The sequence below is a fragment of the Myzus persicae genome, unplaced genomic scaffold (genome assembly GCF_001856785.1).
Source record: "Myzus persicae strain clone G006 unplaced genomic scaffold, MPER_G0061.0, whole genome shotgun sequence".
Lineage (NCBI taxonomy): Eukaryota > Metazoa > Arthropoda > Insecta > Hemiptera > Aphididae > Myzus > Myzus persicae.
The window spans coordinates 48,646-73,275 of NW_019104332.1; the positions used below are offsets into that span (position 1 = coordinate 48,646).

The 24,630-nt window shown below is 26.8% G+C and overlaps 2 protein-coding genes across 5 annotated transcripts; one reads left to right on the forward strand and one right to left on the reverse strand.

The window, feature by feature from the left end:
• Positions 1-269: 269 nt before the first annotated feature.
• LOC111041215 (histidine triad nucleotide-binding protein 3-like) lies at positions 270-14,046 on the forward strand. 2 transcript variants are annotated; one of them, XM_022325429.1, is made up of 5 exons: positions 270-486; positions 13,379-13,502; positions 13,583-13,649; positions 13,714-13,846; positions 13,917-14,046. In XM_022325429.1, exons 1-5 carry the CDS (start codon positions 460-462, stop codon positions 13,986-13,988), a joined length of 423 nt encoding a protein of 140 aa, XP_022181121.1. In that variant the 5' UTR covers positions 270-459; the 3' UTR covers positions 13,989-14,046. The 2 variants fall into 2 exon arrangements, with proteins under 2 accessions (XP_022181121.1, XP_022181120.1); XM_022325428.1 differs by lacking the exon at positions 270-486 and adding an exon at positions 12,779-13,007.
• A 2,420-nt stretch (positions 14,047-16,466) lies between these two features.
• Positions 16,467-20,012, reverse strand: LOC111041216 (3'(2'),5'-bisphosphate nucleotidase 1). Of its 3 annotated transcripts, none has more exons than XM_022325430.1 (6): positions 19,415-20,012; positions 18,253-18,380; positions 17,908-18,126; positions 17,558-17,606; positions 17,208-17,476; positions 16,467-17,126 (listed from the first exon to the last, which is right to left on the reverse strand). In XM_022325430.1, the coding sequence occupies exons 2-6, from the start codon at positions 18,370-18,372 to the stop codon at positions 16,857-16,859; spliced, it is 927 nt and encodes a 308-aa protein (XP_022181122.1). In that variant the 5' UTR covers positions 18,373-18,380; positions 19,415-20,012; the 3' UTR covers positions 16,467-16,856. The 3 variants fall into 3 exon arrangements, with proteins under 3 accessions (XP_022181122.1, XP_022181124.1, XP_022181123.1); XM_022325432.1 differs by lacking the exon at positions 19,415-20,012 and adding an exon at positions 18,450-18,568; XM_022325431.1 differs by lacking the exon at positions 19,415-20,012 and adding an exon at positions 18,447-18,567.
• Positions 20,013-24,630: the final 4,618 nt, after the last annotated feature.

Below are 24,630 nucleotides of genomic sequence, written 5' to 3' on the forward strand. Positions count from 1 at the left end.
CACATACACACACACACACATACACACACGCCTAAACTCACACACGCACACCTGAACACTCGTGCGCGCGCACACACACACTCACGCGCATATACAGACGTACACACACGACACTAGCGCACAGGCTCTCGTACGCGCTCTCGGGACACACTCGCACGCACGTACTCGTACAGACCGCCGCGCGCCAGCCGCCAGTTCTCACACAGACGCAAAACAGTATTAATGCGTGCGCGCGCGCCGCCGACACCGCCGCCGCCGCCGCCGCCGCCGTTGAGCGGACGGACGCACGCACTCGCCGCTCGCACCGCCGACGGGTACGCGGAGGGCGTCCGCACCCATGACTCGCAGACTCGCACGCATGGTGCAAATACGCACACAAACAAACGCGCGCGCACACATTTAATGACGCGACGTCGGCGGTGGAGGTGATGGTAGTAGTGACGGTGGTAGTTGTTGTAGATGAATTATAGTTGTGGTAGTATACTAGTATGTAGTGGTAATATTAGTATTAGTAGTAGTACGTAGTAGTAGTAGTAACTAGTAGTAGTAGTAGTAGTAGTAGTAGTAGTTGTTGTAGTAGTAGTGAGACGGCTTACCGCCGCTGCCGGCAGACGCGACCCCGCGACGGTCATCATTGTCGTATTATAGTACTAATAGGTCGTACTATAGGTACCGAATGGAATTGATAATACAATAATAATATATTTCCCGTCGTTTATACGTTAAAAATGAATAGTTTTGACTTATGTTTTACATTACATATTATACACTTATACGAGTATACCTAATATAAAATTAAATTGTCAGTATTTTTCATTGTTTTCATTGTAAAATATATTATTACGTACACATATTGTATTAGATCTCTGATATATATGTGCTTCTGCTACTCAACTGCCTTGACTTCGTCGGAAACACCGTGCACTAGTTACTAGAGTCCATAATAATAATAATATATTTAAATAATAAACATAATATCGATTATCGATGGGCGATGGCACGCAATAAATTAATATATTATATTGTATAGTTACATTAATAAAATTAGCTGCTCCTACGACAAGCTATTACTGCTTAATATTTTCTTATACGTCATAATATAGTTTATACGAAAATATGCAGTCGTTATCGCAATCTGTCCCGACGCTACCGTTTTCGTAATTTCAACGTTATCATAACACCGAACACCGATTATTATTATTTATTGTATATTACAGACCGATAGACCGTGTATGCGTGTAATGTGTACCTATATTTATATTTGTGCATATTATGTAGTAGGAGAGAGTTTGTATTATTTAACTACCATCACGTAGGTATTTATCGGACGGTGTTTTCACAGATAATAAAAACTGCAATTTATCACGGTTCCCGTGGGCGCGTTCGGTCTCGATTTGGAGATGAAAAAAAAATGAAAAATATCTAGAAGTAACGCGGTATAGTAGGTATCTATACATTATAGCGTTGATACACTTTTGAATGTTTTTGGCAACGGTAACATTTTCCGTTATGTAAAAAAACGACGTGACGTGACCTGTTTGGTCGTTGGCGGGAGTCGGGGACAAAAAATTAATGAAGAACAAAAAATCATCGGGCTGGCTTGACGGCCGTTTTAAATGCAAGATAGTATTATAATATAATGGCAGTATATCGCATATATATATTTTGAGCGTCAGCCGAAAATAAAAATTACCTTCTGGTTGCCTTAAATTATTAATCATTGTTTATATTACCTACTCTATTAATTAAACCTAGATTAAAAGAGTAAGAGTGCACAGTTCTGGGCCCATCTACGAAATATTGTTTCAATGTACACATATACATTCAAAATAAATTCAAAAATTCAAAAAATAAAATACCTACAATTTTTATATCAAGAAAAATTACTTAATTGACGTATAAATAGAAAAATGTAGTAATACAAAACATGAATTGATACAAAAGAGTTTTGGGCATATTCGAGCTGGGTGACAATATTTTATTAATTTAATGAATATACGGTTAATGGGCATATGACTTTGTTTACACGAATACAATGCAGGGATTACATTTAATTGACAAGATTTTACAAATAATGTATACAAAATAAACTTTTAACTATAGTATAGGTACCTATTGCTTAAAATATAATTTGTTACATACTACAGTGGTTATGGTGATTACATTATTATAAATTAGATTCTTTGTTTAAAATAATTTATTATTAAACCATAATCATTACTTCACTAGTCTTATTTTTTTATTATTATTATTATTATTATTTAAAATCATGTATAGACACAACAGTTAAAATAATAATTGAACATTTTTTAAGCGAGAATGATTGAAATGAATCTATTTAAAGGGGCAAATGAAGTGTCTGGTGTCCTTGGCTCGCTATATTCACTACCTATAAGTCCTAAGGTATTGAATTCTCAACAATATATTATTGTTTGAATTACCCCACCACTCGACGTTTACCTACTAGTAGAACTATGGAAGGAATAGAGATAAAATACATTTTGGCATTTTGCTAATAAATACTTATAAGTTAGCTAAACTTTGTTGAGTTCATAATATATTATACCATAGTATTTATAATCAATTATTATACTAATATTTTGTTCAAAAGTGAAAATAGAACAAAATCATGCAGAGACTGCACTTTAAGAGAAGAGAGAGGGGAGCATCAATTGACAGGATATTAAGCAGCTGTATACCCTGCATTCCCTATATACACGTCTATGGATTTGACCGTTAGGGTTATGCTCATAATATTCATATAACCATATTTATATTTTATATATAAGTACCATTTAAATAAACTTGTGTGAAAATTAGTGACTACCGTTAAATATATTAGGTATGTCACTACGTATCATCAAATAATAATATTATGATGATGACTGTAAACGTATAGTATAAAATATGGATTCATATTGGTGTACCTGCCTACATAATTGTAAAATAATTATGATAATAATTTTAAAATATATTTCAAACATCGATTTAACGCAATAACAAATAACGATTGATTTCGATGATCTCTTTTTTTTTTAAAGTTTACGGCAATTCTGTAAATTCAATAATAGGTTGAAATACATTGAAATGTACATATACTTAAAAATGTAATACATTGCCTAATTTCAGAAATACTCCAGATTTTTTTAAATTCGATTATATACTATTATTTAAAATTAGCCTGTATTTTCATGCTCGAATGCTAGAATTTCCCTTACTTTATGCAAGACTTCATATCGATTTGCACTGAAAGGCGTACATCGATTCTGTCGATATTATGTATTGGTTTTTGAGTATATTTATGCCGTTCAGCCTCAAACTTAATATTATAATACCTATTGCATAATGCATACATATAATTTTAAAATCCTAAACTTTAAAAATTTTGGTAGTTGAAATCTTGAACGTATTATTATTTATTATTACTTTTTCAAAAAATATATATGAGTTTCAACCGTTGTCAACTAGCGTAAGCAAGGACGTAATTCATATACGTCTCACCGAATTAGCTATAGCCAATAACTAATAATATATACCTAAGTAGGTTGAATTCATTTTTGAAAAAAACCATATTGTATTTCGTACCAATTTTCATGAAATGATAAGTAATTTTTTGATTTAAGTATGAACTTCTTGTATGAAAGACCTTATACTAAATTTCCAATCCTCATTGCTATATACAAATTTAATATTTTATAAGTTTTGAACTACAAAAGAAATTGTATATTTTTGTCCAAATTTGAACTTTAAATACTCTTAAATTCTATAGTAAAAACTTGTGAGGAACCTTTTATTGTATTAGGTACTTGTTTAAGGTTTTGTGACAGACCGAATAATTTGTTATTGACATTTTCAGAAAAATGACTAAAAGTAATCAAAACCAATCCAAGTGAAGACGATTTAACCAACTACCAAGGTTATCAATAATAATTTTAACAAATTTTCATCTATTTATTTTTATTTTTCCTAATTATTTTAAGAAGTACCTACTGAGAGTTTTCAATTTCAACCTCCCAAAATTTTGAAGTTTATGATCACAACATTTTTTCTATTAGAAAAGTTGAGAAGTTGAAGATGTACAAATATTTTAAAATATCTCATATCTCAAAAGTCTGAAATTATGAGACTAGACAAAAAAAAAATTTATCATTAATTTTCAAGCGCTCCCCCCTCATTAAAAAATCCTGCATACAATACTGTCTTAGAAATGTTTATTTTGAATTAGGTACCTCCTAAATATTATCAAATAAATTATAAGTTCCTATTATTAGGAACCTACTAGAATTATATTATGTCGTATGACATTTCTATACATTTTATATAATTAAAGTATACCATACAGTATACTAATGAATTCAACATGACCTATGCCTTGTGATATAAATTAATTATTTTAATAAAAATATAAAATATGCAGTCTAAAACAAATAATGACTATTTGGTGGTTTCTTCAATTTTCATAAGTTTAAGACTCGTCTATATATTATTATTATTGTTATTATTATAGATATAATTATATAAATATAAGCAAAGATAAATAAATAAATAGAAATAGTAGCTATAGGTAATACATTATTATTTACACATTTAAAATAAATTATACAATTTTACAAGCAATTTTCTCAATTTATTAAATTTATTTATATAATATAAGAAAAGTTATAACTCTATAATAAATTGTATTTATTTGTTATTTGATTTATTGATTAGAATAACTAAATAAGTGTTATTTTGACGTTGATGGACGTAACCTCTCTGTTTCATGCAAAAAATTTGTTTTTTTCATTTTATATAGATTTTCTTATGTACAATTTAATTTTAATACGGGCTATACAAATGTTTAAACAGGCCGCATAGTGGATACCACTGTTCTACGATATATGTTTTATAAATTTTGCAATGTTCCTACCTATTATAGGTCTAGAAATTTGTTCATTTAATATGGCAAATAATAATACTGGAATCTTTTTAGTTTATATCGGTATCTCGGTATTCGGTTACATACGTAGTATATACAATATACCGGTACATCATGAAATTTTTAACTTGTCTGCGTAAAAACTACTAGATATCAATAGGCAAAACAAAAATATTATCATATTATATTTAAATATATGAAATAAGGGAATCCAGAGGGAAAAACACCAGTATCACAAACACATTTCTTTATTTTATTCCGGTATTTTTATTAAGGCAAAATGTACACAGGATTAAACAAACGAATTTCTATAATATTACATTATATTGTTGGCTTTGATTTAATTTCAATAAAAATACATTTATGGGTTAAACTTATCATACTGATTAGATGTTCTAATTTTCTGAGATAAGTCATAAATCATATCATATCCACGATAAGCTATACTAATTGGACTGACCTAAAAAATAATTATGGTTGTAATAACGACTATAGGTAACAATAATTATAAATATTAAATAGAAGTACGTACCTTTATAAAATATATTTTATATAATATACTATTGTCCAGTTGTTACAGAACCTTTGTTGTTTTTTTTTTTGGGGGGGGAGGAATAATATGTCCTTGGCACTTATACCTTTGAATTCTGAGTGGAGTGGTGAATGTATTAGTTTTATAATGATGAGTTGGATTTGTTGATATATATAATACTTTAAGCTATTTATAAGTATTCAAGCTATTTATTCATTTAATTATTTTGCATATTTTACGGGATTTTAATAGCATGTTTTCATGATTTCTTCGTGTTAATGCTTATTTTCATAAAATATATTCATTTTCGATTTATCTGGTCAAAATTAGTCTCATAAAACCGATAATATAATTATGATTTTTACCTGATATTTCCATACATACATTCGTAATCTTTTACAAATTAGAAAAATAAATAGCTAGGTACCTACTGTATTATAACAAATTGGTCACGTAGTTGTTCGTGATTATTAAATCTTAATTTAAACAGTGTTTTAATAAATACGTTTTTATGGAGAATTAATTGAATTTTCTGTGCATATTTTGACCGTTTTTAGTGCATGAATGATAACTACATGTTTATATTTAACACTTTTTTAGTACATCAAATCCACAGCCCTGCTCATAAGTAATACGTTGTTCTTACAGTACATAATACTTAATAGGTAGTATCTACCCATATAGGTAAAGGTAATATAACTAATTTAAAGAGTTGAAACTTTTTGACATCACGTTTATATAGTAGGTATATTATTATTTACTACATAATATTATACACAATATAAACTAAGTAGGTATTTAGAATTATTGAACAAATATAAACTATATTTATACCACTAACCTATATTCTCACCGTTCTACGTGGTTCATGTTACAACCTAACCTTGTGTTTTATAACATTATAGGTTATATTATGAATTATGATGTATACTAGTACCGGCTCTATAGATTTTGGAACCAGGTTCAGAATTTTGTTGGAACCCATTAGTATTTTATTTTCTATAGCGAACTTACTTTATTTTTATAACATTTTATAAACTATAAGTTTAAGGTCTTGTTAGAAATCTAAATTAGAACGTATAAAGTACACTTTAAAGTTTAAACTAATAAAAGTCAATTCGTATTTTTGAATAAGACACAAAATTGTATACCTATACTTATTGGTTTAGCGATTATATCGAATAATAAGATATTTAAAAAACAAAAGGCTGGTAAGTGGACAACATTTTTCTGTACATTAGGTGTCTTAACAGTCAGTGTATTAGATATGTTAAATTGGAATTCAATAATCAATAAACAATAAACATTACAAGTACGAAAAACGATTTTTACTTATTTGAAAGAAAACTGTCTGTCAGCCTATACAATTTACTAATTCAATTTTATGATATTATTGTGATTTAAGTAATGTATTTTACTATTAGGACTTAGGAGGCATCAAAGTATTAGACTACAGTAGGTTCAATACATTTTTGCCAAAAAAATTTAATTTGAAAACTTCATTGTGTGTATAGGTACTGTGTACAATATAATAATGTTCTCCAAAAATCTCAAGTACCTATACCAAAGAAAAATATTCTTAAGTACAATAAATAACTAAAATCGTTATTCTTGTTTTTAATAAGTAACAAAATAATTTGAAAATGTTTAAAATGTTGATAAATTTGGCAGAAATTAAAACGAAAAAACCTTAAATTTAAGATATTTATCATCTGCTATTATAACAACTTATAACTGATAAGGAACCTTCTTTAAATTTTCAGGCTTATTAACATTTAAAAAACAAAAACCTAAAATAATTGAAAATTGAAAATATCTATAAATAATTCATAATGAAACAAAATATTTTGTATATTTTGTCATTTATAGAAAATGATAAAATAAAAATCTGATGAAATTTCAAATACTTGAGTTGAATAGTTTTTAAATAACAACAAAAGAAGACAATCAGTTTATGATAATTCGTTTGTTTATAGGTGAATATCCAATATCTAATTTCAAACGCTCGTAAAAACATTATTTGACTTTGCGTTAAACTTATTTTTTTTTTTATTAATTATGGGAATACTTAAGGGGAATTTTGCATAAAAATGTCAAATATTAGACATATACATAAAAATTTCTGACTAATTATAGTTGGGGTATTTTCGTGATTTGATGAATTTTGGTCAACAATTTTACTTTAGGTGTCATAAAAAAATATTATCTATTTACGCTATATTTTGTTTAATTTCCACTAACAACAACCTTTTATTGGATTTTCAAGTCTTTTGACACACCTTACAAAATTTTTATCAACAACAATTTTAAAAAAAACTAATGAAACTCGAAATGTTCTTATGCTTTTATAATAATCTCAAAAAGAATCGTAATATTTCCTTTTTTTTATTGCCGTGCATGGAAATTGCAAATAAAAATATTAAGTGAAAATTTAATGTATCAACCGATATTTTTTTGGTTACAACACGATTCTACAAATGTGCGGAAACGTGTAGATTTTAATAGCCATTGACTAACATAGGTACACGATTCCGCAAATTTCATATGTATACACACGATTCCGCATAATTTTAAATGCAACGCTGCCATACAATTGTCTGCTCTTGTTATTTTTGACAAATTAAACTTTTTCTTTAATTGTATTAAGTTGTTTGGTAAGTAAAATGAGTAAGTGCTTCCATCTAGAGTGCTACTTAATCAATTGCTAAATATAATATAGTTTAATGATATAATAAAAATATGAACATAATAATATGAGACATAAAATAAAATAATAATAACCTTAGAAGTATTCCTTAATCAAAATTTAAAAAATTAAATATAAAAAAAATATCAGTTATATTGTACACAACTATTTTAACAGTTAATATTTTCTTAGTTAAAAATGCATCAAATATAAAAAAAAAATATTAGCTAATATTTAATTATACATATTATAAAACATATAAAAATATTAAAGTTGTACAAATTATGTGGGGTATAAAGTATATTAGGTTCGCTATACGCCTCAATTATAAAAAATTATATAGTTTTCAAAATTTAAATTATAATTTGGCAACTTTACATTTCAAATTATGCGGAATCGTGTATATATAATATGAAATTTGGGGAATCGTTTATGTTTATTAATGGCTATTAAAACCTACACGATTCCACAAAGTTGCGGAATCGTTCTCCACCGATTTTTTTAGAGTTACACTGAAAAACAAAATCGATTGTTTCAAAAACTGGTTTTGAGTAAAAATTTAAATTTTTCCTTAATTTTTTATTTGTTTTTCCGGACTCTTTTGAAAAGTATTGGGAATTTTTTATTTATGACCCAAAGTACCAACTACATTCACTTTTTCACCAGACAACGTGGTATTGAAGCATTTCATTGTCCCAAAAGGTTATGAGTTTATGACAGACAATAAAAATGGTGATATAAATACATTCATTACTCCGCTTAGAATTTAAAATAGTATCATGATAAAAAACTGTGTTACAACTCATTTAATCAAAGATATTTATAGGTACAATATATAACAATTAGGTTCATACAATCTTTTATACCATATCAATATATCATCATGACATGATGTTGAAGTCGGCCGCGATTTATGAAGCAGGCAATGTTTACATTTATTTATATACCAACATATATTATATTGTGTTTGTAAACATTGCCTGCTTTGTAAACGGCGGTCGTCTTTGATGATAAGGAGACGCTTATCTAGTTGTTGTATAGGATATTTATGTTAAAATAGGCTGTAGCTAAATTTCATACCGTCGACGAAGAAAAACCATTTTCTATCTACCTACTTGGTATTAACTAATTTTTCTTGTAATTAAATCATGAAAATAAAATATATTTTACAAGCCAATACATTGTGTACCTATATGACTATTACCTTTACAGTTATGTATAATTATTAATTGGTATACCATCTTGATTTTTGTCAATGATAAACTGTTTTCTAGGAAAACCTCAAAGCCACACGGATCGCAGTCTGCGTTCGGTCACAAAATAACTTGCACGTAGCCCGTAGCCATTTTGGCACAAGAAGGAAAACATATTTTGGCCCCTTTCCTTATCACAGAATATCTATTAAAAAAATACTAAATTTTAACAATTTATTGTATGTAGTGGTTGATAAGTTTAAATAAGGTTTTCCAGTTTCCAATCTATTATTAGACATGTTATTGTGTCATCTCAAATTTTCGGGTGCGATTATTCATAAAATAAAATCTTTGAATTGATTTAGGATTTAAGATCGTTAATTTTACGAAATACGTTTAAGTACCAATGTAAATCCTAGATTCACATAATTCACCGCCATAATATTTAAAATGTTTGAAAATAAAATAGCATTCAATTTTTAAGTTGACACAATTATTCCTGAATATTATGTTCGTTCGTAGTTCGTTGTTCACTTGCTCCTCCTGACAATTTTAAATTCTGAGCGGAGCGATGAATGTATTGATTTTAAAATGATGTGTCTGAAGGGCCTTCTAAAAATATTTAAAAATTACCAATATCTATTGATTATTTATATATATTATATTATACTTTAATTAAATGAAGACTATTAAATATTAATATATAATAATAGTAAAATATTCAGGAGCGTTCGGGAAGTTAAACTTTAAAATTCCTTATAATTTTCAAAAGCAACAAGAAAAACAAACAAAAAATTTTAAAAAACGGGAATTTTTACGTAAAATTAGTTTTCGAAAAAAAAAATTGGTTTTTAGTGTAACTCTAACAAAAATGGCAGTAGATCCATGATATTTTCACTGAATATTTGTGTAAGAATTTTCTAAACACCATACAATTTTCAAAATATTTTGACTTATGTTGAATTATTTATAGGCAAATGAAATTTTAGATAATTACCTATTTGTTTTTTTAAACCCAAATCGATAAAAAAAATTTCACTGTGTCAAAAAACTTGAAAATATAATACAAGGTCGAGTAAGTGGTCGTTAGTGGAAATTTAAAAAAAAATTGAGCTTAAATTCACAATGAATTTTTATGAGCGTTGACAAAATTCGTAAAAATCACGAAAATTAGAATATTCAAAAAACTTTTTTTTTTGTATTCTAAGATTTAAAAAAATATTACAATATTCCTTATACGTTTGTCTATCTTTATCAAAAAAAAAAAATGGCTGCCAAAAAATTAAATTAAATTTTTAAGAGCGTTTGAAGTTGAAACTTTTGCAACATTGGATATTCTGTCGATTTCTCATGTAGCGATTTTCTTATTTTGTTGTAATTTAAAAACGAATTATTGTACATTTGAAAATTATACCATATGTTTATTTTATCAATTACTATATGTCTATGTTTGATAAACTTTACAAAATATTTTGACTCATTTTGAGCTGTTTACGGACATTTTTAATTTTCAGATTTTTAAATTTTTTTTTTATAAATGCCAATAAAATTGTATTGGTTGGTAAAAAAAGCATGACAATGCATTACAAGACTCTTGATAATTTGTTACAATAGCAGTTGAAAAATATTAAAAATACATAGCCACGACTTTTTTTTATCAGGATTTTAAGTTCAAATTTTGACAATATTCAAGTTGAAAATAATTTTGTAGTTAAAAATTTATAAAAATTCAATTTTTACATCGAAAGATTGAAAACTTAAAACAAGGTTCCACTTAATTAGTTTTTTACGTAACTAAGAAATTTAAAAAATATATGAATTTAGTTATTTTTTACTGACATTTTAAGTTCAAATTTGGACAAAATTGCATATTAACACAAAGAATAACGGTTATCATTTTGTTGTAATTTCAAATTTGTTTCCAAAATAGCCCAATTTTACATAATTACATAATATTTATATTTAATATTTTTCAAGCATCACTGATAATTTAAAAATAATATTTATTTAACTTACAGGCTACCATATTAATAATAACTTATCTATTATTAATAAGTAATAACAATATAAAATATCCTAACTGACATACCATCACCGCACAGAATCGTTTTTCGTATACAATGATTTCATATCATTGAATTCAAATTTAATATACCATCCATTACATCCTCTTAGACACGATGCACCTAATGTACAGCAGAGCGACATCCACTTACCTGCGTTTTGCAATCAATTATACCTACCTATCGAACATTTTAGTCGATGACTCAATTCGATTTGTAATACGTTGAGTTAGTTTGTGCCATTACAAAGTTACAAACGTATTCCATAAAGTGCTGACCATTATGAATGGTATTCTAAATTATAATTAATAAAAAATAGTTAGTTCAAACTGGTTGAACGGAGAGGAGTCGTAAGAGTTTTTCTATAAAAATAATAGATACAAACAATATTTTATATTGCATTATTGAATAAACATAGTAATGTAATATTATAATATGCTTAATAATAAAATAGTAAATAATTTTCCTTAGAAATGTAAAATAATTAATCTGATTTGTAAATCCTCAATTACGATTGACGATATAGGTACCCATTTGAATACAAAAAAGGGTGATTCCTACCAATTGAGTCTTAATTTTTTTCCCTATAATGTTCCGAAATTCCGAATTGTGTAACAAGTTCATAAGGGCTTAATATCATTATATATTAGACAGTCAGAAATAAGATGTAAGTATTTATTTATACAATAGATACCTGTAAGTTGTAATTATTATTGCACGATAACATTAGAACTTAATTTAACGGAGAACATTTTTTTAAATATAAGTACCTAACAGACATAACTAATCAAAAAAAATTTGCAGTTTTTTTTCATGCATATTGGTATGATATATTTATATGGGCCAATTAGTTTGATTGAAATCAATATAATATTGTAATACATTATTTTATAAATTTGTGAAGTTATAATAACAAGTTTTAGTATTACAAGTTGTATTTATTAATAAATGGGTTGGCCTTATTATTAAGCGTTTATGCCACCGATAATCCGAAAAGAAATTACTAGTACAGGAGTACGTAATAATGTGCGCTATTGTCTCATATGAAGGAAAAGTACGCCTTCATAAAAAAAAAAAATAATAAGATTTTGTATTTCAAATTGTTGAAAAAATGTTACGTTATTATTTTCTTATTTATTATTAAATAAAGTAGGTCACCAAAAGTTTAATTATTGGAACCATGGTTATCAACTTATAAACATTCTTAACTCTTATCATTATCATGTTTGTAGTGATTTTATCGAAGCTGTTTAATACGATAACAGTAAAAGTAGGTAGTAACTAGTATTACATTATTTTTTTATAATAATTAATAACTAGTATTACACTAAAATAGTCTGCATAATAATAATCTTGATATATAAAATGTTAATAATAATATAATATCGACTCAATTACGAAACAAAACAAAACCTTTTAAAATTGTTTTTCTTCCTTTTTTGACGATTGTGTATTTGTGTAGGTATCTACCTAATTATTAATTATGACAGAAGACTCGATTATTAAGGAACCAATTAATATAAATATTGATGAAACAACCAAGACCCAAGTAAAAAATTGTATTTTTTGTGACTTAATTTCTGCCAATGATCCAAATATCATTCTTGAGCCTCGAGTAAGAATTGTTTTTATTTATTTTTATTTTTTTGTGAAATGATATTATAGGTAACTACCTATTTTTGTATAGGTTACTTAATACTTATCCTAGATTAGCTATATAGCAATAAATTTAAATAGGTATTTAATGTAATACTAACTTGCAATCATTGATGACCAGTGATGGATTGAATTGGAGTATAGATATGCTAAAGTAAATTTATTTGACTACTATTGTACTAACTTGCCATTTTTCAAAAACTATGAATTGGTCAGGTAGGAACTTGGGCCTTATGATATTTTATCTGTTAAACATTCCCTAGATTAGAATTCAAAAACTTTTGATAATACTTATTAATTTACATTTTTATGGAATGAAAAATGTTACAGAGCGATCAATTTGTAATTATTAAAGATATTAAGCCCGTGGCTACGCACCATTTCTTAGTGTTGTGTCACAAACATATAAAAAGTGCCAAAAGTTTACAGCCTAATGAACAAGATTGCAATTTACGTAAGTAAAAAAATATTAGTCCATAGTAACTAGTTACTTACTTTGTTAATTTACATAATATTTTTGTGTATCCACATTAGTCAAGAGCATGGTTGCAGCTGCAAAACAAATATTATTAAACAATGGTTGTGATTTGAATGACACAAGGTATTCAAAATCATAAGTTACATTTATAATTGTATTCATTTTGTATGCTTTGTTGTTTTATTAGAATGGGTTTTCATTGGCCTCCATTTTATTCAATAGGACATATGCATCTTCACGCCATCAGTCCTGTTAGTTCAATGTCTGCATTCAATCGTTTTGTTGCATTCAATCCAAGTTTCAGTTATGTTTTTGTCGATGTAAGTAAAATAATTTAAAAAATAAAAAATTTTCTATTTGTTATATCGAAAAATAAATTTATATTAACAGGTAGATTATGTGCTAAAACGTATTGGTTGCAAAGAAAAAAACGAAACAGAAAACTCATCTCCAGTTGCATAAAACAAACTGTAATACATATTTTACATTTTACAATATAGGCACTACATATTATTTTTGACTTATTAGTATTTTTATTCAATATTATTATATTATTATTTTATTCATTATTACATGATATATTATTGTTTTTATTAATACAATTATAAGATGTGATTTTATTGATAGTAAATTATTAGTTTTTATATTTTTTATACTCAATAATAATTCTTTAGCCAATATTAAATAACCTAATAATTTTTTATTAAAATAATGCGATTTTATATTTGAAAAATACTTGTAGCTGTTTTATAAATTGTGGTTGTCATGCAAGAAATTTAAGTGTATGTGTGTTACATCTTAATGTTAATTTTATTTTTCAGTTGGTCTGTTTTTGCACTTAGGAGTCTATGTTAAGATAAAATTATGCAAAAATTGAAGTGAAAAAATAATATAATATTATGAGGTACTACAAATTTAAAAATTAAAATGATAAAAATTTTCACTTTAACATTTTACGCATGACAATGGCGATGGCATATTATATTAGAAATGTATAAATGTATAATTTAATTTATATTTATAAATTATATTGTCTATTTGTAAGTTTGATGAACCTAATAGACTAAAATAATTAATTAATAATAACTAAATATGATTTTGTTTAAGTCTTTATACATTGAAGTTATAAGTTCTTAATTTGTTTGACTGTATTTTTTAACTGATGAATAACAGTAGACAGCAGTTTATCACACTTATAAAAAGCTCTTATACTGTTGTTTAATGTTAATTTATATAAGTTACATATTTATACATATATTTAACTAATTTTCTAAACCCTTTGTAACCTGAGGCATAAAAAATATCATAAATAACATGATTAGGTTTCAGAAGTAAAATATTCTTTCATTTAGTATTGAATTTCTATTATAAAAAACATAATATAGGTCCTAAATACATTAAGAATGATATATACCTAGAAATAAATTATTTTTGAAAAAACTTTAAAAAAATAATGTTTCTTAATGTATTGAAGATCTGTAATATATTTTGTTATAATAGAAATTCAATACTAAATGATTTAAAAATGGATTAATGTTCTTGTTATTTATAAGCATAGCTATCATAAAAAATTAATTTAATTTTCAAATAGTCAATTGACTATGATAATTATATGTATTCTCTCAAAAATCAATAACTACCCCACCTAATAGTTTATTAAACAAAAGATAAATGTATAATATATTCCACCAAAAAAAATTAATGTTACTGGTACTACGTATTATAAAAAACACTGAAAACTTAAAATATACAGTTTAATGAATTTAGTTTGTTTAATTAAATGAATGTTATTAGTAAATTTAAATTTACAATCCAAGGCAATGGTTAGTGTAGTTAGCATTTTCTAAAATAATATAATTATTACAATTTACAATTCCTTTGACATTTGAATAAATGTACACTTATTTTAAAATCTAAATTGATTAATTCAAAAATAGTTAATTTATTTGGACTTATTTAGGTTTTATGTTAATAAATTGTTAATATGTTGTTATTGTTTTCAAACTTGACAATATTGGCATTTCTATAAAGTATAATATAAGAAATAGGCAGGTTGATGATAAATTTAATACTTAGCTATATTGTCTGGGTAACAAATAATTTCAGTTTTAATTAACATTGTGCAATGGCATTATTAAGATTTAACTGACCATTTTTAATTTATATATAATAATATAAATAGGTGCAATGAAATTATCTAATTGCAGTACCTTTGTCAATGAGGAAAATAGCATGTGTAATTTCAAGTGAAAGACAGATTAAGGTATTATTTATTATAGCTAATTTTTGTTTTCTTTAACTCGTAGGTTGGCTTACAACCCTAATTCTCCATTCTGACCTTTTGCTAGCTTAAATTTTCTTAAAGAATTTGACTCTTGCATCACATTTAATTTGTCCTATATAAGAGTGATTAATGTCCTGCAGTTTACATTCCTTCTAGCATACTCTCTAATATTATATTATGCATCTCTTCTGGATGTCTCAGGGCAAGTTCCATCATTTTCCAACGCCTTGGTTTAATCGCATCTATAAATGTACGCTTTTTTCTTTCAGTACTGAGTACTTCTGCCTTTGTTTTTCGCTTTAACTTTCTTATCCTCTTCATACACCTCCAACACCACATCTCAAACGCTTCTAATTTTATCTTTTTGATATCATTAATTACCCATTTTTATGTTGCAACACTTCATACATATGTTTTAATTAATCTCACCAGAAAGTAATTCTCACCAAAATATCATCAGAAACTCATAATCCGTCTATTCTCAACATTTCAACCCTCTGAGTTTAGAAAACCTTATAGTATTTTACACACTGAATTTTCACTTCATTTACAAGTTATAAATCTACCGGTTTGAACTCATTTGTAAAAATAAAAAAATAATATTACTAGAAATGCTTCCATATTTTATACTTGGTACTAAATAAATAATTTTAAAGTTTATAAAAATGATAATATTTATTACAACAAATTAAATACATACATCTAGTTTAAATAAAACTTTTAACATACGCTATGAAATTGTACAATTGTGGTATGAGTGCATGTGTTTGAGAAAATGAGAACCAAAGTATTAAAATTACAATTTGTAGATGAAACTTATTTACGTAATTAAAAGTATTCTAATGTATTAGATATACCTGCTATTGGGAATGTATGATGTCCAGTATATGTTATTGTTAAAAATTAAATTAATAATGTTTGTATTTTAATTACAAAAGGTTATTACTTTTAATTGAATAATTATTTGTTTATTAACAATTTACTTAACACCTGAATTTTGAATACATGTACTCATTGCACATATTCTTGACATTTTCTAATAAAAACTAGTCATTTTTTACATTTTTTGACTGAATTTTACTAATAAGTTTCATGAATTCAGTATGGTTATAAGAAGGAGCTGTGGCAAATACTCCATATTTATTTAAAGGGTCTTTTTCGTTGTCCTTGCTATAACTGTATTTATTTCCATGTACATCTGTCAATTCACCACCAGCTGCTCTTAGCACTGCCTCTGGTGCTGCTGTATCCCATCGTTTGCAACCAGCACTAGGATAAACATAAGCATGTGCTTTCCCTTCTAATATATAAAGCACCTAAATAATATGTTTTCAAAATTAATTCATATTTCATTATTAAAACTACATGGTAATAATCAATAAGTTGCAGCATTATACCTTATTTCCAGCACCACCAACTCGTATAACTTCGCAAGGTTTTAAGCCATCAATGAATGTTTCTATTGCTTTATCATAGTGACTCCTCGAGGTTACATACACTTTTTTTGTTAGAGGGGGTTCTTTCAACTCAAACCCTCCTACACCACTGCCAACCAGACCCCAAAGAGCTCGACCACGGTTTTGCCAAAATGGTTGATATATTACTCCAGCAACAGCTTCATCATTGACACATACTCCAATTAATATTGTAACATGATCTATTAAACCTATAAAATAGAACAATCAACATAAATATTTATAAGGCAATCCCTAATTGATGAAAAATTATGTAATATACAATGATTTACCTTTTGTAAATTCTGACGTTCCATCTAACGGATCTACCCAAATTGTAACCTAAACATAATAATTTCAAATTGAGGATTTGTTTAAGCCATGTGATAAAATACTATTAGAGCCAGTTGGAGGGAATGCTTTAATTAAGTAGGTATAGAACAGTAAAATTGTTTTTCAAATACTGAAGTACTCTTGAGTCTTGATTGACATTAATTAAAGATTTAGCAATATTTTAGAGTATTATTAAAAGTATACTGATTTTTATGGACAATTACTAGCATTCAAAATATATTTAATTTTAGAACCAAAATAATTTATTTTTTAATTACTTAACATAAATACAATATTTAACTACACTAACTTGATCTTCTGTAACATCAAGTAATGATTTTGGACACTCTAAATCCAATATTTTAGGATCTAGATCAGTAATTAGCCAATCTGCAGGAACATCCAAATTTTGACTAATTTTATCTACTTCTTCTGCCACAATATTCACATTTGGATACAGATTTTTAAAAGATGCAACAATACACCGTTGTGCAGATCTATCAGCTTCAGTTTGCAAGTCATTTTCACCCTAAACATATATAAGTTAAGCAATAAGAGTTACGATTAATGTTATTTTTTGTTTTTCAGTAAATCTGGTAACTTGATTACTAAGACAATCAATGAAGTATAATAAATATTAAATAACAATATTTACCTTATCAATTATTCCCAAATCTCCTTTTTGCATAACATCGCGAATTATTTTACCTGCTTTATGAGCAACAGATACCGATGAAGCCAAAAGTCTACAAACTAAAGCTGGTCCTTGAGCCATTTTATAAACTAAACAAATATAAATTGTATTAATAAAGCAAAAATTGTATTCAAAAATAGTTTATATTAAATTACAACTTTAATGATTCACAATAGTTCTACTGCAATGATTGGATATAATAGACTGAAAGCAATATTGGGAAAATTGATACCATCTTTTTAAGACTAAACAGAATGAAGGCCATTGATAATATCTATAATAATATTAATATACAAAATATAATACTTAGAAGTTGTCTCTACAAGGTAATGCACAATAATTTAAACAATGGGTGTCTAATTCTATAGCCACACAATGACCTCCACAGTGATTGTCCATTTTTCACCTATATATTATATATATAACAATATTAAAATATATATGTATATCTTACCACACAACTATTGTAATAAATAATAATGAATTATTATTTTAAAAAAAAATTACATTGAAACTTAAATACATAGCCTTAGTAAAAATAAAATAATGTTTTACTAACTCAAACAATCATGGCAAAATCACATTATTAACTCTGCACAATTCATAGAGATCATCATTACATGTGGTACAAAATGTTACCTAGTTTTTTTTAGTATTTAAAATATTTATTCAACCATAAGTATAGTTTAAATAAACATAAATGTTGACATAGAATAGAACACTACAGCAAAGATTGAAAGGAATTCTATTTTCCATATTAAATTTATTAAATTTACTATTTGCATTAAGTATTCATCGTAGTCAAGAGTTGGTTTTTAATAATCTTTTCTTGTGTCAACAGTTTTGTTGAATCTTTCAACGCTATTAAAACTTACCTAAACAACAATTTTAAAATAATTCTCCAGGAATAATATAAGACCAGCTAACCATGAATTAATTAAATAAATTGAAGTAGTTATATGTATAACAACAAATTGTTGCTTGAATATAAAAAAAATACAACCAATTACTTTAATTCATATTTCCTAGCATGGTTGCATCACAGAGGAAATGTCAACAATTATTTTAAATTGTAAACAATAAATTCATTTACATTAAACCAATAGATAAGTTAGTTACTTACCAGATATGTTTATTAATCAGCAGAGGTAATGATTTTGATATGGAGGAAGTTAAATCGGTAAATCTTCGTTAATAAGTAAAATTTTTAAAACCTTATTGATATTGGAATAAAAGAGAATGGCGTTCAAATTGTATTTTCTACAAGGGGATAATAAAACAGCTATTTTAATAGCGAAGACATTTTACTATGATATTCATTGCATCGAAAGATCCGTCATTATATTTCTACTTCCAGAATAGAAAGATATTTCTTTCACGAAAACTGTTACAAGGTAGTAAATATTATCTAGTAGGTAACTACTTTCACTTTGAGTTAAAGTTAACACATATTATAATACTTTTTCACCAGCCAAAATTGATGATAACGATGGGTGGAGGGAGTTCCACGCTCATACACATAATATAACACATCCGAAATCTGATAAAAAATATACAACTATATAATAAATTATTGTTCAAGGTGAATTTAATACAATATTTGAAATTTTTAGTCTTAATATTGTTAATACTATTTCTATACAACCACGATTATATAAATGAACATATAAAATATAGATTTTTTCTTATAAAAAAAAATAGACCATAGCAACAATGCAATCAGTGAGGTAGATAACACTATAGTGGTGCGCGGAGCTGCGGACATGGTCGGAACGGTCTTAAAAAAGAAAAGTTTTTATTACTTTCTTATGGCTTGACCTCAGCTTAGACTGCACTGTAGTTTGACGTTGACGGTAACCCCACCAACGAAGTTCAAAATATTGAACATTCGTAAAATTCAAATTAAACGTTTAGGTACCTTTTTTTTTACAGTTATGAACCGACGACGCCGCGGGAACTGCTTTTGCCTTGCTTCCGCTAAATGTTTAGGTACCTAGTTACTATCATGTTAACTGAACTTTTTTCTGGAACAAGTGATTATTATGCTCTAAACGACATAGACATAAAGTTGGTAGTTCTATTATATTTCTACATTATTTGTATAGTGGCATCATATTATTTTCTGATAGAAACTTGAATCTATAAGATTTGAGAGAATTTAAAATTGAGCTTTAAATTTTAGGCATTTGACATTTTCGATTTTTTAGTTATTGTTCTACAAACGTTAGTAAAAAATTGTAGGTATAAAACCTTGAAAATTTTTTTTATACTAGGTAATTAAAAAATATCGAAAATATATAATCATGTCACAATATTTTTTTATAGTGTTCAAAGTTAGAAATATGACAAAATTATTCTAAATCGCTGAAATGTGTGCTGTTGAAAATGTTCAATATTCATACCAAAATTAAAAAATTTAATACAAGGTTCATTTTAAATTGTTAATACTCGATTAAAAAAAAAATTGAGCGTATAATTCCACAAATATTTTTTATGAGCTCCTGGTATATACACATATATAACGATTTTTTGTCAAACTTTTTTCTTATTCCAGTAAGATTACAGATAACGTAGATACTTGAATTTTTCACCATATTCAGTTAATATTATAATTTTCAAAATAATATGTTGAAATATATTATTAATAAAAAAAATAAACATAAATATATTATTCATTATTAAGACTCTTTTTTTTTTTTAGCTATTTATAGACATTTGACATTTTATATTTCTTTTTAGTTTTGATTTTATTAAAAATACCTATTAATTCAAATAGCTTAAATTTTCTATCTATAAATACCTATCTATTCACTTGATAAAAAATGTTTACATGAAATTGAAGGTTTCTATTAATAAGTTCATGCTATAATCAAAAAATCCAAAGAATTTCTAATTTTTTTTAGACATTTGATGTACAAATTTGGTAGAAATTCGATGCAAACAACTAATATTAACAATTGTAGTATTTTTTTGAAATTCAAAAATATTTTGTGGGGATTTTTAACTTTCACGTATATTTTATGCACACAATGCCTGCAGTGGCGTACGCAGGATTTTTCTATGGGGGGGGGGGGCTTGAAAATTAATTATAATTTTATTTTTATTTTGTTCAGTCTAATAGTTTCAGACATTGAGGTGAGAGAGTTGAAAATGTTAGTAAAACTGTTAGCACAGCTTCAACCTCTCAACTTTTATAGCAGAAAAAATACTCTGATCGTAAACTTTGATGTAGGTTTTTGGATTGCATCTAATTGGTAGGTTCTTTGAGAAGGTCGAAATAATTGAAAATTCTCAGCACTTTTTAAAACAAAAAATAAATAAAATGAAAATTTGTTAAAATCATTTGGTAAAGTTGGTAGTTGATTATACCATCTTTGATTGGATTGTATTTAATAAATTGTAGTTGTTGTCAAAAAATGTCAATAAAAATGATTCGTTTAGCAAAAATGAATTAATCAACCTAGGTATATTATTCTATTATTTATTACTTATTAGTTATTAGCTCAGTATTTCCGATTTATAGTTTTTACCGGGTTACCAAGTTTTACATATAATGGTGCCTATTGTAAAGTATAAATAACTAAAAAATAATAAATAATAGCTCTGAATATTTATATGAGTGGCCTGGTGTGGCACGATGGTTGTATTACTTGTATTTAGTCTTGTTTCGTTTCTGAGTGCAAGTACCGGGCGGCTGGGTATAATTAGTTCCTGGATGGGTGACCACCCTGATTTTTAGTGCCAAATCCTAGACACACAAACACGTATTCTAACTAACCATACCCCTAGGGTTATAGACTTAAGTTCAGTAAAAAAAATATATTTGATAGTGGGCTGACAGATTGTGTACGCTCGGAATTGTATTTTGTACTCAAATATTTCTCATTGAATTCGTATTTAACACATTCATTCAGTGACCAACTCACTAACAATTAAATTTATTCCCGGGATGCGGAATGGAGTGGATACTTTTTGTACATGGGCTATAGTTTTTTTCAGTTACTACAGTGATTACTCAAATGAATAATTTAATTAAATCTAACACATAACATAATATATAGGTACCTAGCTATAGTAGCACATGTTTTAATTTTTGTTATACCTACTTTCAGTAATTGTTATACCTTTAGGTATTCTAAGTTTTAAAAAGATAATATTATGAGATATGTGTGAACTTTTAAATAATGAAAGTCTTAAGAAATGTATGTATAAGTGGATAATAAAACAACGTCAACACTTGAATATGATGTCCAGCTAGGGCTCGAGACTTCTAGCACTAAAAAACCATGAAATATGCGCTACAATATGCCTTAAAAAATGATAAAATATGCAATGTAATATGCTCAATAAAAAATTTTTAAAAAATTGATTTTGATTAATTCTAAAAATATTTATTTATAGGTATTTAATTAATAATTACATAATCTAACTTTAAAAAATATTTCCGAGTATTCTTCTTTTTGTCGTCCATTGTACATGTATGATTTCTTCATTCTGCAAACATTTTTGGTAAAATTCAATGAATCAGTAAGTAAATAAATATTATAATTATTTATAAATTATAAATTTTTGTTTATACCTTGAAAATTGCACTGTATTAGTACGTGTTTGTGAATATTTTCAAATTTGAACGATCTTCTATTATTGATCAGAAATGTTTTGTATGTTGAGAATGAACGTTCTACATCGAATGATGTGATAGTGACGAACTTGAAGCATGCAACATCACTACTAGAAAAATCATCTGGAAAACCTTCTAATTCTTCGATATCTCTTATACCCAAAAAAATGCAAGAAATTTTTTTCAAAAGTGATAGACTTGTGTTTTTTTCTAACACTTGTTTTAATTTTGACTGTATTTTTAATCTAATTGGACCTCGTAGAGTTTCAAATGATTTTTCTACATCGTTAATTATTTCAATATAGTCAGATAATTAACAACCCCTGTCGATAAACTTAGATTATATTATTTTTATACCTATTTACGGTGTAAGGACGAATAAGCGTCTTCACGTTTTTACATTTTACTTTTGTAAAATGGGAATTTAAACTAACACTTGCCGCTCACTGAGTACAAACCACAAAACTTTTTCATTTTTGCAGATTAATAAATTATATGCAAAAAATAGCATGATACTTATAAAAATAGCAGAAAAAATGTAAATACACTAAAATATGCAAAAATATGCACAAAAAACTTTTAAAGCTCCTTTCCTTTTAGTATGAAACGGATTTGTAGCTTACTCTGCTATCTTTGATTGTGCTACAAACTAATATGCAAATGCTAGAAGTCTCGAGCTCCGATGATGTCTAATACTCTAATATACCATGTCAGCGTATTGTATTGAGTAGTTACTATAGGTATGTTGTATGCAAACAAAAACACAAAATTAGATGTCTTGAAATAAAAGATTTATTCAAACGTCTTAAATATTAAAATAAGTATTATTAATTATAATAAAAAAAGCGGGTAAGTGGATGTCGCTCTGCTGTACAGTAGTGTAGAGTACATGTGGGTCACTGTAATAAATGGTGTTAAATTTGAATTCAATGATATAAAATCAATGTACCTATACAAAAAACGATGCTGAGCGAAAACGGTCTGTCAGCCCATAATATTACTTAGTAATTTAGTATATATTTGATGATATTATTGTGATTAAAGTAATTTATTTTGCTATTGCATTACAGTAGATTTAATTCATTTTTGCCAAAAAAATACATTTGAAGAGTCTTTGTGTGTATAACATATAAATATATAATAATATACTCTAAATTCTCAAGAGTAACATTTTCAAATTACAACAAAATACCTTACATTATTTTTGGTTATTTAGTATGTAATTAACTAAATTTTCGTTCACATAATCACATTTGAACATATTAAAACAATACTATAAAAAAAAATGTGTAGGTATAAATGTTTTTAAATTTTTTGGTTACAGAATAACTTATTTGGTGTGGAATCTTGTTTTAAATTCCCAACCCTTAGCTATAAAAATGTAAATTTTAAAAATGTTTAACTATAAAATTATTTGTAAATTCTGTTAAAATTTGAACTTTAAATGCTTGCATAAAAAAATCGCTTTTACAAAAAAATGTATTTTTAATATTTTTCTATTGACATGGAAATAATATATCAAGAGCCCCGTATTAAATGTACACTCTTTTAATACAATATATACTCCCAATCCCAAACGGTAGGTTGAGAATATTTTTGCCGAAAATTGCACCTCCAATGACCACAAAATGAGTTTTCACTCAAACTAAAAATTTGTCGCTCTGTTGTACAAACGTTAAATGTCTTGCAGAACGGCGACCTTCTAAACACCAAGTGGA

Bases quoted from the DNA above. Each gene is read 5' to 3' on its own strand.
- LOC111041215 (XM_022325428.1), top strand. From the start codon at position 12,876: ATGACAGAAGACTCGATTATTAAGGAACCAATTAATATAAATATTGAT. The intron at 13,650-13,713 runs GTATTCAAAATC...TTGTTTTATTAG, and splicing joins TGTGATTTGAATGACACAAG to AATGGGTTTTCATTGGCCTC. The intron at 13,847-13,916 runs GTAAGTAAAATA...TTATATTAACAG, and splicing joins TCAGTTATGTTTTTGTCGAT to GTAGATTATGTGCTAAAACG.
- LOC111041216 (XM_022325430.1), bottom strand. From the start codon at position 18,372: ATGGCTCAAGGACCAGCTTTAGTTTGTAGACTTTTGGCTTCATCGGTA. The intron at 17,477-17,557 runs GTAAATCATTGT...TCTATTTTATAG, and splicing joins AACGTCAGAATTTACAAAAG to GTTTAATAGATCATGTTACA. The intron at 17,127-17,207 runs GTATAATGCTGC...CATATTATTTAG, and splicing joins TTGGTGGTGCTGGAAATAAG to GTGCTTTATATATTAGAAGG.